This window comes from Arachis ipaensis, chromosome B04, assembly GCF_000816755.2.
Source record: "Arachis ipaensis cultivar K30076 chromosome B04, Araip1.1, whole genome shotgun sequence".
Taxonomy (NCBI): Eukaryota; Viridiplantae; Streptophyta; class Magnoliopsida; order Fabales; family Fabaceae; genus Arachis; species Arachis ipaensis.
This window is the reverse complement of record NC_029788.2, coordinates 2745451-2746562: the sequence shown is the minus strand read 5'-3', so window position 1 is coordinate 2746562 and position 1112 is coordinate 2745451. Positions and strand designations below refer to the sequence as shown.

Below are 1112 nucleotides of genomic sequence, written 5' to 3'. Positions count from 1 at the left end.
GCTGTGTTAAAAAAAAAACAGAATAAAGTAAAGCTAATATTCTACTGAGTGCCATAGTTGTCTTTGTTGTTATTTTATGGTTTCACATGATTTTGTTGTATTTCATTCTGCACAAAAGAAAAAAAAAACGAAACCTTCAATTAAGTACATCCTGAATACCCTTTGATTCATTCATTTTGTGGTGCAGGACTCTTGGTAGTGAATATGATAATCAAAATGCAAGTTGCAATGCGGTCAAAATGGAAGTTACCAAGTTGGAGACAAAAGAAACGGAAATTAAAAATAATCTGCAGAAACACAAGAAGGATTTGGAATGTAAGTGCTATCTATCATTCCAATAAACTATAGATTAACATTAGCTCCATTATTATAACTTTTTTCCTTGAAATAAATTTCTTTTATAGGAAAATCAGTTACATATTTTTATATAACCTTTTTTGGGTTTATTTGTGATTTAAAAAAAAAAACATAAGCTAAAAATAAGTAGCGTTTCTGCTTTTTTTTAACAAGCATATAGGAAGCAGCTTCTCCCAAAAAGTAGAAGCAGTAGAAGAGAAAAAACTCTTCCTAGAAAATCAATAATACTCATTGGTTGTTATTTTACTTTTCTAATATTGCACATTTTCATTTTTTTATCTTAAATATTATTTACGATAATACAATAAATATGTAAAATTTTTATTAGAATCTTAAATAATAAAAACTATATTTCTGTCATGATTGTTCTTTAATAAAGGAAAAAAACTTACATTTATTACATCCAAACAACTTGATTACTTTTGATTTAAAAAAAAAGCACATTTGTGTCTGCATCCAAACACAGCAAATTTCTGCTTTTTCTTAATTTTGCTTTTTATCTTACCAAAAGCATTAATAAATGAGCCCATTGTAGTATAGATACAAAAATATTCATGTGCTTCTACTAGAAACACAAGTTTTTGGGAAAGATGATTTCATGACATTTTAAGTGAGGATGTGAAATCAGTGTTGAGTTCTGCATCCGTTATTCTAAAAATGTTTAGTAGGTAGTATATGTTTATCTGGTTGATATTTTAACAGAAATTAGAAATGATTATTATTTTAAGTTTACTGTTGTGGTCTCTACATTCCTT

The 1112-nt window shown here is 27.1% G+C and overlaps 1 protein-coding gene across 6 annotated transcripts in view; it reads left to right on the top strand.

Annotated features, from left to right (window-relative positions):
• LOC107638231 (DNA repair protein RAD50) overlaps window positions 1–1112 on the top strand; it is a 15291-nt gene that overhangs the window by 6236 nt on the left and 7943 nt on the right. For all 6 annotated transcript variants that reach the window (XR_002360487.1, XR_002360489.1, XR_002360488.1 and 3 more), the window contains one exon: window positions 188–315. Coding sequence is in view for 3 of the 6 variants with exons in the window: in XM_021120443.1 (XP_020976102.1) it covers window positions 188–315 (128 nt within the window). In the remaining 3 variants the exon portion in view is untranslated. The remainder of the gene's footprint in view (window positions 1–187; window positions 316–1112) is intronic.